At 41.0% G+C, this 14201-nt stretch overlaps 1 protein-coding gene across 1 annotated transcript; it reads left to right on the forward strand.

The window, feature by feature from the left end:
- The first annotated feature begins 1027 nt into the window (after window positions 1–1027).
- Window positions 1028–11868, forward strand: sel1l (SEL1L adaptor subunit of SYVN1 ubiquitin ligase). Its single transcript, XM_080048352.1, has 21 exons — window positions 1028–1571; window positions 1692–1729; window positions 2305–2500; window positions 3716–3883; window positions 4245–4350; window positions 5074–5236; window positions 5376–5429; window positions 5557–5616; window positions 5705–5786; window positions 5885–6039; window positions 6751–6807; window positions 6901–6969; window positions 7194–7271; window positions 7415–7477; window positions 7692–7779; window positions 8007–8155; window positions 8484–8649; window positions 8908–8982; window positions 9149–9324; window positions 9442–9570; window positions 9760–11868. The coding sequence occupies exons 1-21, from the start codon at window positions 1484–1486 to the stop codon at window positions 10027–10029; spliced, it is 2430 nt and encodes an 809-aa protein (XP_079904478.1). The 5' UTR covers window positions 1028–1483; the 3' UTR covers window positions 10030–11868.
- Window positions 11869–14201: the final 2333 nt, after the last annotated feature.

Genomic DNA, 14201 nt, shown 5'->3' on the forward strand with positions numbered 1-14201 from the left:
ATAAACATGCTATTATTAATGATCTCAAATGCTGTTACGGCGTGTGTATGCAAAGGACCTAATGGAGTGCATGCACATGGGAAGAATCTTCCTTTGGTGACTTGTATGGGAGGGTTTTACTAATTCAGTGGGGGCTGTCCAATCTGCCACTAGAGTATTTTTCCCTCCAGTAACTTCCCTCTCTTGATCAGGCAGCTGTACACAGCATACAACACCCTCCGTCTTTAGATCTTCAATTTGGATGATGAAAAACTTCACTCAAAAAATAAGACATGACAAATATGCATTTGTAAGACCTGTTCATAGTATTTTTGGATTTATAAAATTTAAAAAAAGGCTGGATTATATGTTGTAAAAAAAATAGAGATTTGAACTCTGGCTTTATCCATCATCTAGATTTTAGTTATATTGCCGAATCTCATATTTATTCAAACGTTTCAGAAAAAAACAATAGTTTTAACATTCAGTTATCAACTTGCAAATTTAAATGAGGATAGGTTAAAAATAGTATCCTGAAGTGATCGTCACCATAAATTAAAACATCAGCAGAAAAAATATTTGACAAAATGTTAGAATGACGTTGGTTAGTCCCGATTTAAAGAGTCTAGGTAAAGTGGGTTTTCGATCAACTGTGGATGTGAAAAAAGCAGTGAAATTTCCTTTCTTGAATTTTAACAAATGATCTATAACTGGTTTCTTTTAGACTTTGAGATAATCTAGACCAAAAGCGGATTTACTGCGACTTCAGAGGTTAAAAAAAATCACTGAAGCAAAGTTCAGCGTCGTGGATGTACCATGCTTGTGCGGTCCAAGACGACCACCTCCTTCTTTCAGATGATTATTATCGTCAAAACGTGTTTTGGTGTCGTGTACAAACCATCAATTAGGAACATAACTGTGTACGCACCTGATTCGCTGAAACATCTTTGCCTCCCGCTAATTGGCTACTGTCAAACTAAACGCGCTGTGATTGGTTGAATTGCAAGGCTAGGAAGTGTCTATCTGTAGTAGGGGGCTTAACATAGGTAGCTAAGTAGTTATCCGGTTGATATTATACGAAGGTTAAAGATTTTTGCGACAGGCCGTTAAACTCGGATATTTTCAAGTACCAAGAGTTCTCGGCAACCAATTCTTAGACCACGAAGTTCCGTCTGATGTAAATATTGTGCTGTTTGGTTGCTCTTTTGTTACTCGAGCTTGCTAGCTAGCTAAACATCAATTCAGTCGGACACTACTCTGCTAGCGTAGCTATGGTGCATAGACTGTATATAAGCTCTGTTGATTTTGACCATAGACTGTAGGTTTTGACAGATACAGTAGCTAAAATTAATCAGAATTTAACAAGAGAGAATACGGCTGCGTTTTGTTGAGCGTGCGTGTCAGTTAATTCATGCTACGTGTCATAGTGTGACACCTCTGTATCTGAATGTTTATCGGTAGAAAAATCAACTGCTACAGCTAGCAGGTTGTTAGCTTGTCAACAATGGGCTGTAAGAGGTATTCAAAGACGGCAAGATCGTTTTGTCTTCTGACATTTCTGCTGGTAGTCTTCGTCAGTGGAATAACAGCTGGTAAGTATGCCAGTTTTGTTACACAACTGGCTAATACATGTTCGTTTATTCAACTGTTTCAAGCAGCTTTTTCCATCTCAAGTTAACAGTCTTCACTTCTGCCATATTATTTATTTTCAGAGGAAGAGCAACACGGGAATGAAGGACCTGAGCTAAAGGTACGTACCTTTGGCCCTGAAGGCTAACGCACGACAGGACAATGTGATAATGGTCTTTAAGTCATGTCAACAAACCCTGGTGATGATTGCCTTGACCAATAAGTCTACTTGATATGTTGACACTACAAGCCATTAGTGAAAATCTATTTGAAATATTCCTTCAACTTGCTGTCAACCAGATTCTGTTGTACATTTTCAGCAGGACGATTTTGTCAAGAAATTGACTCGCATACAATTAGAACTGTTGTTTATATTTTCCAAACAAATCACACCACTGTATAAACCCTCTTTTTTGTTACATTATGGTAAGTACAATGTTTTGACCCCAAAATGGCTATTCATCAGGTACAAGTGAATCCCAAATGTTCTAGTGCTTACTTTTTCTTACACTATAAAGTAGACATTTTAGAGTGAGCAGCAGATAACAGTGCAGCAAGACTTTAGGGAAAAAGTTCATCGCTGTTTTGCAAGGTAGCCATCCAAATCTTTTGCCTTGTTCAATTCATTTTAATAGGCAATGTGTTTTGCTCCCTTTAATCAGTTCCTTTACAATATTTTTTATTTTCGCTCTGCAGTCTTACCATGAACCGGACTCTGAAGAGGAAGACGTCCGTCTGGCATCAGAAATTGTGTCTGGTGCTTCTGTGAGCCCTCGTCACAAAGTCTCCCAGCCAGAAGAAGAGAAACAGTCACCAGTGGAGGGACTAGAGGGAGAGGAGAAGGAGGACCTGCCTGAACAACCTCCTCCCGTTGTGGAGAAACCGAAAGAGGGTATGGACTTAAATTTGAGCTCAAAAACTGTACTGAACTGTATATACTTTACTTCAAGCTTAAACTCAATTCAATCAAGTGCTTGAAAACTTTAAACGTGTGTTATTATTATTTTGTTGCTTCTCTGTTTTGACTACCAAACACACACTCTTATTTTTATGGCCACAGTTTGTTTTCTTGGTGAACATAGATATCTTCACATCCAGATCTTGAGCTGTTTGCTTTTTGTCACAAGTAGGAGACTGACTTAAGAGCAGAGGGTTTTATAAATTAAAGCAAGTTATGGTTGAAATAGTGGAATAGAGACTTTAACTCTATAAAATGTACATGCTACAGGTGCCCCTGATCATGAGAGCTGATCTTTAATTCAGTTGTTCATCCTGTAAGACTTCGACTTTGGTGATAATCTTGAAATTAATTGAAATTTGAGTGGGATACTTGGACTTAGCAGTTTGAAATATAACCACTGACTGTAAACCAATTGAAATGCGTTGAAGAAATGTCAGTGTAATGTTTCAGAGCCCCTCAGGGTTTTCACCTTGTCTAAAATCGCATCTCATTTTTTAAATGAAACATGTCTCATTTCGCCAGCTTTGTTGAGGCGTGACCGGTTAGGTTAACCTGTTTCCATTTTTGCAGACTGAACAGATACACGTGTGGTTTCAGGGCAGCACAAGATTGGGTAAAAGATTAAACCCCATGAGAAATGAACAGCGCCTTGCACCTGTGGCTCTTCTTGCAACCATTTACATCATTTCATTTGCAGCCATTTTGCACGGTATAAAATTGAGCTGAGTGAAGAATGAGATTTTCTGACTGATTTATAAAAAATGTACAGGCTTCAGTATTTTCAATTTGAAATTATAAATCCAGAACCTTTGTTTTTTTTTAAGATATTTTTTTGGCATTTTTATGCTTTATTGATAGTGTAGAGACAGAGTTGAAATGGGGCAGAGAGGGGAGTGACATGCAGAGAACGACCGCGGGCTGGAATCGAACCCGCATCCGCTGCTGGCCAAGGCCCATGGGGGGCACGCCCTACCAACTGAGCTAAGGGCGCCCCCTACAACCGTTGTTTCACTGAATAAAAGGGATCACAAAGTGCCTGGAAATATATTTTCTACATGCTATTTCCTATTATTATTTAATATTTTATTTTTATTTGTTACATCTACTGTAATGACATATTTTATATATATATTCTTTTAACTACAGTTCCTATTGTGAATGGAGGCACAGCCCATGGAGAGCCCTGCATCTTCCCATTCCTCTTCCAGGGAACCGAGTACTCGGACTGTACCATTGACGGACGGGGTGATGGGCGGCTGTGGTGTGCCACAACCTACGACTATGACCATGACAAGAAATGGGGCTTTTGTGAGAGTAAGTCCTCAACTTTATACCTTGACTGCAAATGTGGCAAATTTAACCTAACTACCTTTCGCATCTTATTTTGAAGTCAAAATTAAGCCATTTATCTGCCTCAAATAGTGCAGTGTTTTTTCCACACAGAACCAATAAATAAACATAAATTGTTAAAGAATTTGAGGACTGATCATCTGTTTGCTCATCAAAATAAATGCCTTTAAAAAAGCTCAACAGCTACTGAAACAGATGATGGAAACTAGACTGAAAGCACATGTTTTCATTTCCAAAATAACTCTTGTCCCCTTCTGCTTCTGAAGTTTACTTTACCTTGTTTTTTAATCTGCATGTTCTTATTGGCTTCTCCTCTTTCCCTCAGCGGAGGAACAGGCACAGCAGAGACTGCAGGCCGAGGAGGTTGAGGAACAGTATCAAAATGTCCTGCGCATGCTCAATGCCACCACCAGGAAGACCCAGAAGAAAGAGTAAGTTTCTGTTTTATTCCCTCGATTTTTTTTTTTTATCAATCTGCTTTTGTTTTTTCTGTCTTGAAGGCATCTGGTGTTGCTAGAAAAATAATAATAAATGTAGGTGTTGACAAATGTAAAAAATGTCCCTTTCTCTAATAGCTTGCCTTGTCTGCAATAATAACTTCCCAGTTTTCTCCCAGACTTGAAATGAGCTCAGAGCCTCAGAGTCTTAAAATCTGACAAAGATGATGAAAAATGAATGGCCATTTAATCTTAGCAAGACCGAATCGTTGTATTTAGCTGATGCTTATATCAAAAGCGACTTACAATAGGTGCATTCAGCCATGTGGGTACAACCCAAATATATCAAGGATCTTGTTACCGCATCAACTTCGTCACATTAGCACAACTAAATAATCAAATTAAGATGAGGCAATAAGATAGGGTGGTTTTTTTATTTCATATAAGCTCACTCAAATTGATAAAAATATGTCTAATTGTTTGTTTTGAAACACAGCAAATTAAAACTTACTGGTACTTACGGCCAATTTAGCCGTGAGTTTATGAAGAATCTTTTCATTGCGTGTTTACTTTTTAAGAAGACATGATTATTTGATTGTAAATGTAGATTTGGTATGGCTATATCTATTTCATGCGTGACTACCATGTGACTTTGCTCAGCACATCCTTACTCACTCCTTACCCGCTCTACATCTGCTTGTCCAACCACTCTCTCAGATTATACGAAAAGCTGCTGAAAGTAGCAGAGCAAGGCCACCAGAAAGCTATGGAGAAGGTGGCGTACGCCATGTTGTTTGGAGACTACATGAACCAGAACGTCACCAAGGCCAAAGAAATGTTTGAGAAGCTTGCCGTGGAGGGCTCGCCTAAAGCTCAGACGGTAAAGATCTCATGAAAAATAAAAATATTGATGCTTCACTTGAGAACAGTGTTGAATCCATTGTGACTGGACATCTTATTTAATATGCTGATATTTCTTTCGCTTAGATAATCCCTATGCTTTGTTTACTGTTCAACAGGCTCTTGGCTTTCTGTACGCAGCAGGACTTGGAGTTAACTCGAGTCAGGCTAAGGTACTTTTGACTGAAGTTATGTCTTAGAGTGAATGCAATTATTGTTAATTACCTTGGGAAAAAATGTTAATGAAAACAATGTCATCAAATGTCTGCCTCACTTATTACCTACACTCTTGTTTCGCAGGCCTTGGTGTATTATACATTCGGTGCACTGGGTGGAAACTTGGTTGCTCATATGATTCTGGTGAGTTTATATGTGAGTGGAGCAATTACAGTCAACTTAGTGTTTAAGTACAAAAAAAATAGACATTTCCTCTTTATTTTTTCATTAGGGATACAGATACTGGGGAGGTGTGGGTGTTCCCCAGAGCTGCGAGTCGGCACTGACACACTACAGGCTCGTGGCTAACTCGGGTGAGGATTTACTACAACCTTTTAGTATAACATTCAGGTGTTATGCTCTGGGTCTTGTTTGGAAAATAACTAACTCTCCCCTCTGTCACCCCCTCCAGTGGCCAGTGACGTGTCCCTGACAGGCGGCTCGGCGGTGCAGAGGATCAGACTGCTGGATGAGGTGGAGAACCCGGGGTCTACCAGTGGCATGTTGGAGGAGGACTTGATCCAGTACTATCAGTTCCTAGCTGAGAAAGGAGACGTACAAGCGCAGGTAAAAGTAGTGTCATCATCAATAAGTGCCCTTCTTTCAATGCAGCAACAATAAAGAACAAAAATAATTTCAACTTATTTTTGCACTGATGAGGTGATGTCACACACTTCCCCTTATTGCACATATATCTGAATCAAATGTATGACAGCCCGACCAAAACAAATTGTGGAATTACTGTATTGGGTGTTATTAAGAGAACTAACAATGTGGTAGACAACTGCATGCTTTCCTCTTCAAACAGATCTCAAAATACTGCTCCTACTTTTGTGACTTTTTTTGAGAGCCAAAACTTTGGTGAGATGATTAAAATCCATTTTAAAATGTCTAGGCTAATATAGAAATTCCACCGGTAGCTGTGACTTGGTTACAGAACATTTTCTGCCAAGAGTAACAGTTTTTGTCCTTGAATTCGTCTACTGGCCATGAAGCTTAAACTAAACCTGAAGGGGAAGCAACATGTAACAATGGTCAGTCATATTCATAGTTCAGTTAATTACAGCAGTGAATTACCATATTTGTGGAAATATTTTCACAATGCGTGCAAATGCATTACATTTACTTAATAACAGGAAGGACAGTTCTTTATTGTGTGACTTTAGAGTGTCAATCTGAAATGTAGCTGTAGTATTTTTATTTCATTTTTTACAAATATATCTATAATTCTAATGATGTGTCATTGACATTAACCAGGTTCTTTGTTTTCCCTGATAGTTGGGATTGGGTCAGCTGCACCTGCATGGAGGACGTGGAGTAGAGCAGAATCATCAGGTGACATCTTCTTAACAAGAAGATTATTTTGAGTGATGATTATGATTGTAATTTTCAGCAGTTAATGTATTTCTGATGCTTCCTATCCAACAGAGGGCGTATGACTACTTCACACAGGCTGCAAATGCAGGGAATACACATGCTATGGCTTTCCTCGGCAAGGTGGGAAACATTTATCATGCTGCTCCTGTCTCTCTTAGCCAAACTTAACTTTGTCTATGTTTTTGAGAACTTGAGAAACAGTTGGAGTACAGAGAATTGGTCCAAAATAAATAAAATTAATGATTCGGCATTGCTGTTTTAACAGAGCTGAGCAGGGCATTGGTATTTGAGGCACTGCATTACATTTTTGATCTATAAGAGATGTGACTCCTTCTCTCCTTCAGATGTACTCAGAAGGCAGTGAGTTCCTCTCTCAGAACAACGAGACGGCCCTGCAGTACTTTAAGAAGGCGTCTGACTTGGTAAGAATAAAGCTGCAATGTATACTAATTTCTTTATCGCTCTCTAAAAACTGGCTCATTAACCCTTATTAACCATTAAAGGTAGAACTGCCATAAACTCCTCCTAATACTGTACGCCTTAATGCTTTTTTTTTTTCATTCAGGGTAATCCAGTGGGACAGAGTGGCCTGGGCATGGCCTACCTTTATGGAAGAGGTGTCCAAGTGGTGAGAAACCTTTTGAATTTCATGACTTAGTTTAAGATGCAATCATGGGAAGCTCACTGTATTGCTAACCAGGCAGCTACATTTTTTGGGCTTTAGAAATAACGTTATATTTACATATCAGTAGTAGTTATTGCTCACTTGGATGACACAATTTTCATTTTCAAAGCAAGCTTCCAGAAACGGCATGTTGAGAATTGTGTGTTTGTGTCTTCAGAACTATGAGCTGGCTCTGAAATACTTCCAGAAGGCAGCAGAGCAGGGCTGGGTGGACGGACAACTCCAGCTGGGCACCATGTATTACAGTGAGTGTTAAGGCCAAAGTTTGTGCATCTGTTTATCATTGTCCATGTACACGTTGTTGTCTGTCTGGTAATTCTCAGTACTGCATCTCAATATTTATTTATACTCGCCCTCAATCTCTTTGTGGGTTTCTTCACATCATTTAAATTTCCTTTGACTAGAATACTTATTTTCTCCTCTATTTTAATCATGTTGTTTCATCAATGTTTTTCTTCCTGTGGTTCCTCAGATGGCATTGGTGTGAAGCGGGACTACAAGCAGGCTCTTAAGTTCTTCAACCTGGCCTCCCAGGCTGGCCACATCCTGGCCTTCTACAACTTGGCCCAGATGCATGCTACTGGTACCGGTGTGATGCGCTCCTGTCACACTGCTGTGGAGGTGAGACACCCTGGTGCTGCTGCTCTATTCTCCTATATGTTGCAATGAGGAGAATCTAGGATTGGAGTGATTGCTGTGTTCAGCAATCACTCCAATCCTTTAAATCCCAAATGCTGCCACATATTGTATGAAGCTCCTCATTCTAGTCTCCATTATTCAAAGTCTTTATCTGAAATAGGGGACCGGGTACATTAATTAACATTCATTAGACAAATAAAAATATAAACGCACCGGAGTTAGCTTAAAGCTTGTTTTCATCTGCAGTCCCTTGATTTTTCTTCACACTCGTGTGTCGTTTTGCGAGTTGAAAAGTGTATCCTTGTTCCAGCTGTTCAAGAACGTGTGTGAGCGCGGCCGCTGGTCAGAGCGTCTCATGGCGGCCTACGGCAGCTTTAAAGAGGGAGAGGCGGACGCTGCGCTGATCCAGTATCTCTTACTGGCTGAGCAGGGCTACGAGGTGGCCCAGAGCAACGTGGCCTTCATTCTGGACCAGAGTAAGAAAAACCTGGACATTGGTGTTATGACAGGAAGGAAATAACCTGTGTTAAAGTGAAAAGCATATCAGATTGAAATCCTATTAACCGATATAGTTTTAGTCTCACTATTGGAAAACTGTCTGACACTGAGGTAGATAGTCGCCCGGATGTATTCCCAAAAGTATTATTAACCTTCCAACTTGAGGAAAAGTATCATCCTAACTTTTTAATGTTAATGTGTATGTGTGTCTTCTTTTTCAATAATTTTTTTAACAGAAGGAGCAAAGCTCTTCACTGAGAATGAGACCTACCCTCGTGCTTTGCTGCACTGGACAAGAGCTGCAGCCCAAGGTGAGTCCTCACACACTCCCTCATTTGTTTACGTCTGTGCACAATTTTTAAAGCATTTCTTCTTTGTCAGGGAATTAAGGTACGATTGGTTTAAATAAAGATAGCCAGTTGAATTTGTCTTATGCTAACCAATCCCTGAGTTGACTAATGTAATTGTCATTTCCAGGTTACACTGTGGCACGGATCAAACTCGGGGACTACCACTATTACGGCTACGGGACGGATGTGGACTATGAGACCGCTGTCATCCACTACAGACTGGCATCAGAGCAGCAGCAGCACAGCGCCCAGGCCATGTTTAACCTGGGTTACATGCACGAGAAAGGCCTCGGCATCAAACAGGTGGGCACTGACACTATGGTCACTGGTGACTATTGAACAATCAACAACATTTCGGCTGTAAATTCAAAGAAGCACAGACTGATTTGTGATCCTGAATTTGTTCACGTGTTTCTGCAGGACATCCATTTAGCCAAGCGGTTCTACGACATGGCGGCTGAAGCCAGTCCTGATGCCCAGGTCCCAGTCTTCCTCGCCCTGTGCAAGCTGGGCCTGGTGTACACTCTGCAGTACATGCAGGATCTTAACGTGAGTTACTTCCTCTTTTAAGTTCTCAAGCTTGGAGCTGTGACAACTTGGCTTTTGAAATAGAAAGATCCGAAATGTAAATTAAGTGAGTTAAAAGCCCTCATAAACAGGGGAACTGAAATTAATCATAATGTGTCTTTTCTTCTCCCCCCCCCCCCCGCCCCCCATTTGGCCTGGGCTCCTGTCCAGTTAAATGAGCTGATCACTCAGGTGGACCTGGACCAGCTGCTGGGCCCGGAGTGGGACCTCTACCTCATGACGGTCATTGCCCTGCTGTTAGGCACGGTCATCGCGTACAGACAGCGCCAGCACCAGATCATAGCCCCACCCCGCCCTCCTGCCCCCGCCCCTGCTCCCCCACCACCACCACCAGCACCTCAGGAACCCTCACAAGCCCAGCCCCAAGAGCACGAAGACACACCAGAGCAGGCCCAGGAGCAAGAAGAAGAGCAGCAGTGAGTGGAAGCAGCCGGACGGAGTGAGGGCAATTAAAAGACAGACAAAGACTCTCTGCCAACCCTTCTCTTTCCCCCTGTTGGAGCAGCCAGTGCTTTACTAGCTCAAAAAACCTGCTAGTTTGAGCAAGCTCTCCCACTCTGCCTGCTTCCCCTCTCCACGCGTTAACTTGACTGAGAGACGGCCGCCGACTCGTGCCGTCTCACAACAAAACCCTTTGTCCATTTCAGATGTGCTGGTTACTGTGCTGAAGCAAAACACTGGAGGTGTTTAAAGAAACAATGCTACAGAACAGAGTGCTGAGATGATGATGATGAGCACAGACTCAGGACTCTGCTCGTCTGTGACTTCAGGATACTGCCAGAAGCTCCCGTGTCCCTGCCGTGAATATAGCCTTGAGGTTGCCCAGATCAAACACATTTTTTGGACTTGACTAATCAACATAGTTAAAATCTGACATGTGTGTTAGTTTCTTTCACTTTCCCCTTTTTGAAAAAAATGACACACTGACAAACTGCTTCAATCTTAATTTTGAGCAGTATTTAGAATAAAGATTCAGGCAAATGTGAACTAAAATAAGTGTTTGGTGTAGCACCAGACTAGTTGCTTAAGAAAGAAATGTTTTTGCATGCTTTCTCTCATCTGTCATTTTACAGACTTTAATTTTAGGCACCTTTTCTTTCAGATACTTAATGAGTGAACAAGTTTTGCATTGCGATTTTTAGTTTATGTTGGGTTTGGATATCGGAAATTCCTAAATAAAGAAGGTTTTTGCTCATTCAACATTAGTAAGAGTGCTAAAATTCACTAAAGCCATGTTGTCTCATTAACATGAGAACAAAATAAAACGGTTAAGTGGTTTAACTTAATTGTTAGGAATGCTGAACTGTATAGATAATTTTGAATGGACAGGTTGGTGTTTGTTACGTTTTCAATAAGTCAGTCAAAACTAATCCATCACTGAAATCTCTGATGCAGATCCAGTTTGAAAATTCCTCCAGCCATGCATAGAGAAGGCAGAGTGCAAAGGCTTTTAAAATTCAATTCAAGATAAAATGGTCAAAAAAACTATGTGCAGAAGAATCTACTCAAGGAAAGCAGGAAACATTTTTTGGAATGTGTACTGTGCATTGGTGAGATTTTTGTCATCAACAAGCTTGATTTTATTCTAGCGTTTTTTTTTGGTTGTTGACGGTAGATCATTAGTGTCCCTAAACTCACATGCCCTTTTTTTTTTTTTTTTTTTTTTTTTTTTTTTATTAAGCCTTGTAATAGCTGAGGCAGAAACTGGAGAAGCCTTAAAGATAGTAGGGCCTCAGTGCTCTAGATTGTTTCTACATTAGAGGAAATGGATGAGGTTTTATTTTAATTTCTTTTCTTTCCCTCTTGGTGTGTGTGTGTTTTTGGTTACACAACTTCAGCTGTTGTGAGAATTTCCACCCCCTCACCAAAAAGTCCAAGTTGGAGCTCTGTGCTCTGCCTACTCTGTTCAGCTCAGATGGATCTGAGGAACGAAGCCACAGGTTAGGTCAGACATTTATCTTTGTTTATCCAAACAGGATCTTTTTGGCCAGTCCATTTTTTTTCAGTTCCACAATATGTGCTTCTTGTTGTTACGTATGGTTGAGAAATGATTCTACCAATACATCTGCATGTAGTGTAAGTCAAGTCAAAAAGAACGGTAAAAATATTATTCACAGGAACAGAACTCTTTCCTGCATTCACACGAATCGACACCCACTCGAATCACAATTTGTCTAAAAATGAAAACATGATTGTCGGGAAGACTGCATTTTTACCATTGCAAAATACAAGTTTATAAATAAATAATAAATGATATATGGATATTTAACGGTTGTTTTGAATGTTTGTCTTTTTTGCCTAAATGTCATTATCAAAGGATACGTGTTGGTCACAAATGTAGCAAAGGTGAACTCTTGTTATTGTTCTGAGTTCATTGTGTTTCTGTGTGCGACTGGCTCCCAGTGGACCTGCGGGCTGTCAATCAGCTTTAGAGAGGGGCGCGAGACAAAGCGACAGGGCTGCAAAAACTCTGCATCACATTGTGCAGTCTGTAGGGGCGACCCATTGACTGGCCCATACGCACTACTATGGAGCGGCTTTGGATCGCCGTGGCAACATGTATGCTCACGTCCTGCTCTGTCAAAGGTAAGTGCTAGAACAAGCAGGAGGGCCAGCCACATGTAGGGCTTTGAGCCTCTGAAACCCTGTTTTTATTTCTTGTATAAAAGACATTGCTGTGCCTATAATGTTACGATCTATTAAATACTTATGTACAAGTACACGTGCACAGGGTCAAAGTGACAAACCGTGTAGTGTAGCTTTGTAAAAGTGGCTTCAGAGCTTATTTTTGTGCTGTGAATGACAATTACATCCAAGGAAAACAAGTTGTTTAATTCATATCTGCATGTTAAGAAGTGGCTTCCCTTAAAGGCAACGACTGGTGGTGGAAGTATGAGGAGGGGATACGACACTACAGCAAGGAGGCCCTCAACAAGGTAGGCCTACTTTTTAAAGCCTGCTTTCATCACTCAACATAGGTATATCACCAATCAGATCAAAATCTAATTCTCATGGCAGAACACTATTTTGTTAGCTGAGGCAGATCAATGTATGACTGACAGATCTTTTTTTGGGGCCGGGGGGACTGACCATACCACATGGAAAAGCAGGCACACTGTGTAGGCTATGCACCAGCATAGCTTTAGGTAAAGAAGAACAAAAGATAATGTAGTTACGTGTGGTATCGAAGACAGGTTACTGGAGGAAAAGATGAGGAAATAAATGTCAAGATAGACAGGTTTCATCACCACACCACTCTATCTGACTATAGCTGATTCAAAAGGTTCAGACTTTTCCTTGTTTTTTTTTTCTCAGGAGTTTCCAGAGAAAACTCGACCTTTGAGCTTCAAACACCCCGTGTTCCAGTGCCCAGACATGAGTCCTTCTCCCTCCGTCCCCTCGTCAGGTCTGTCAAGAATCAACCAGGGAAAATCAATCTGTTCTCCGAGAGTCTCTTTCACTAAATCTCCATCTGTTGCTTTTCTTCCTCTGCTCTAGTTGAACATGTGAAGGCGGCAGATATCAAAGTCATCGCGGCCTTGGGGGATTCACTGACAGTAGGTGCTATTTGTTGTTGTTTTTCTACAGCAATTCTTTTTTAAATGACAAGGATACAAGATCTCTCTTTAACATGCAGTAGTAAACAAGGGACACTCTTCAAGGGGTCCTGATCATATTTTGTGTCTTTCCCTTTCAGACGGCCATAGGGGCCAACGCCACCACTGTCCTCGGGATTCCCATTGAGTTTCGTCACGTGTCGTGGAGGTGACGGAAATCATGTGTGAAACCCTGTTGTGGATCTCTGACACCAGAACATTCTCAAAAGGACCTTAAACTTTCACTTAAGTACATAACTTGAGTGGATGTACTTAGTTACTTAAGTATTAACACTATTCCCTTTGACATTTTCTCCATCTTGCAGCATTGGAGGCTATGGCTCATTTCAAGAGGCCATTACTTTGGCAAGTAAGATAATCATCACCGACAACTCCGCCGCTATCTCTACACATTACTGTTTGCAGTGTGTTCCCTATAAAGCACTGAGTCAGCTTATAGAAAACAAACCGCCTATTAAGTTGTCTTCACACATTTCTTTCCCCTTTATTTCCTCTTTTAGACATCTTCAAGCTGTTTAATCCCAATCTGCTCGGCGCTGCTCCCGGCAAGACGGTCCACGGGATGACGGCTCATATCAGTGAGACGGGCTTCAACCTGGCTGTGACAGGACACAACACCTTGTAAAGACATCCGAGTGGCATGATCTAGTCTAGTCTTAAAATAGTCTTACTTCCTATAACTAAATGCATTCGTCCTCCAAAAAAAAAAGTCCTTCTTAACCTTCTGTTTTTCTTTATACAATGATGTTGTTATTCTGTCGTTGTAGCAACCTCCCCGCCCAGACGAGACACTTGATTGACACTCTGAGAGGTTACGAGGTACAGAGACAACAGATGGAGGATTAAGACAGAGATATCACATCACAGCATCTTCACTTCTCTGACCTCCTCTGTTGTATCCTCGCTTAGGGTCTGAACTTTCAGGAGGACTGGAAGCTTTTGACCATTCTCATGGGCATGAACGACATCTGTGAT

Source organism: Ammodytes marinus, assembly GCF_949987685.1.
Source record: "Ammodytes marinus genome assembly, chromosome: 19".
Lineage (NCBI taxonomy): Eukaryota > Metazoa > Chordata > Actinopteri > Uranoscopiformes > Ammodytidae > Ammodytes > Ammodytes marinus.